The 1,007-nt window shown below is 50.9% G+C and overlaps 1 protein-coding gene across 1 annotated transcript; it reads right to left on the reverse strand.

Moving 5' to 3' along the window:
* Positions 1–202: 202 nt before the first annotated feature.
* On the reverse strand, positions 203–880 carry Pmar_PMAR028551 (hypothetical protein; the record flags this gene model as incomplete). Its single annotated transcript, XM_002774830.1, has 4 exons — positions 203–325; positions 368–464; positions 625–746; positions 791–880. Coding segments are annotated over 4 exons (432 nt in total), but the record flags the coding sequence as incomplete, so codon positions are not given.
* Between the last annotated feature and the right edge of the window lie 127 nt (positions 881–1,007).

Consider the following 1,007-nt stretch of genomic DNA (forward strand, 5'->3'; position numbering starts at 1 on the left):
GAAAACCTACCGCAGCTCCCCGTTATTGTAACAACCCTCCAACAAGACAAGCTGTGGGGACTAGAAAGGATATCAGATACGATTCTGATGACGATTATGATGATGATGATGAACTACGTCTTCAGCACTACTCCGCATACACTCCAGGATGCTCCTACCAACAGTACTAGTCGCCTTACCCCCACACCATCACTGCTACTACTGGTCTATCCTCTTCTTCTCCAACCTCCATCACCTCCACTTCCTCCTCCTCCTCAGCCACCACCTGTTGCTTCCCTTCCCCATCAGCAACTTGTCCAACAGGCTGTTCATCATCCTCTGGGACCTGACTTGACCGTCGCCACCCATACCCGCCTCACATCCCTACCTCGGCGCCAATCACTGCACCAGCACCAGGAGGAAGAGGCTGCATTGGCTCCGTCACCTTAGCCGCTGCATCCGCTGTCTCGTTAGCTAGATAGGAACTGAAAACAGTCAATCACATGAAGTACGTCCTGCCATAGCAGCCCTTTCGGCCGTTCAGCCCTACAGAGGCGCTGATGAGAGCTTTATAACGCGACACTCCCAGAGTCTTCCATGCCTCAAAATTTGTCGCGCGCCACGAAATTCTGCTACTATTACTACCATTTAAAAGGGAATTTAGTCGATTGCTTAACGAACTCTTCAGCAGCCCATCGGCTCTCGAAGCGCACAATACAGCTATCCTCCCTCCATATGAAGTCCCGAACACCCTTTACATCCAGGACCTACGTACCACGTGAAAACTCATACCATTTCTCCCCCAACTTACCCTGAAATATTCCATGACCACTGGAACCGAATCGAAGTCCGAGTCCATCTCCTCCAACAGCACTGCTCTCGGCCGATTATCCAACGTCATTCGATCTTGGGACTAAAACGCGTTGAGGAAATGCAAGATTCGCAAGATTAGCAAGTCAGCACCACCTCCTTGGACTGATTCTTCTGAAGTGCTTGCATACCCGCATACCGTGCCCGAATCGCTGCAT

The sequence above is a fragment of the Perkinsus marinus genome (genome assembly GCF_000006405.1).
Source record: "Perkinsus marinus ATCC 50983 genomic scaffold scf_1104296957268, whole genome shotgun sequence".
NCBI lineage: Eukaryota > Perkinsozoa > Perkinsida > Perkinsidae > Perkinsus > Perkinsus marinus.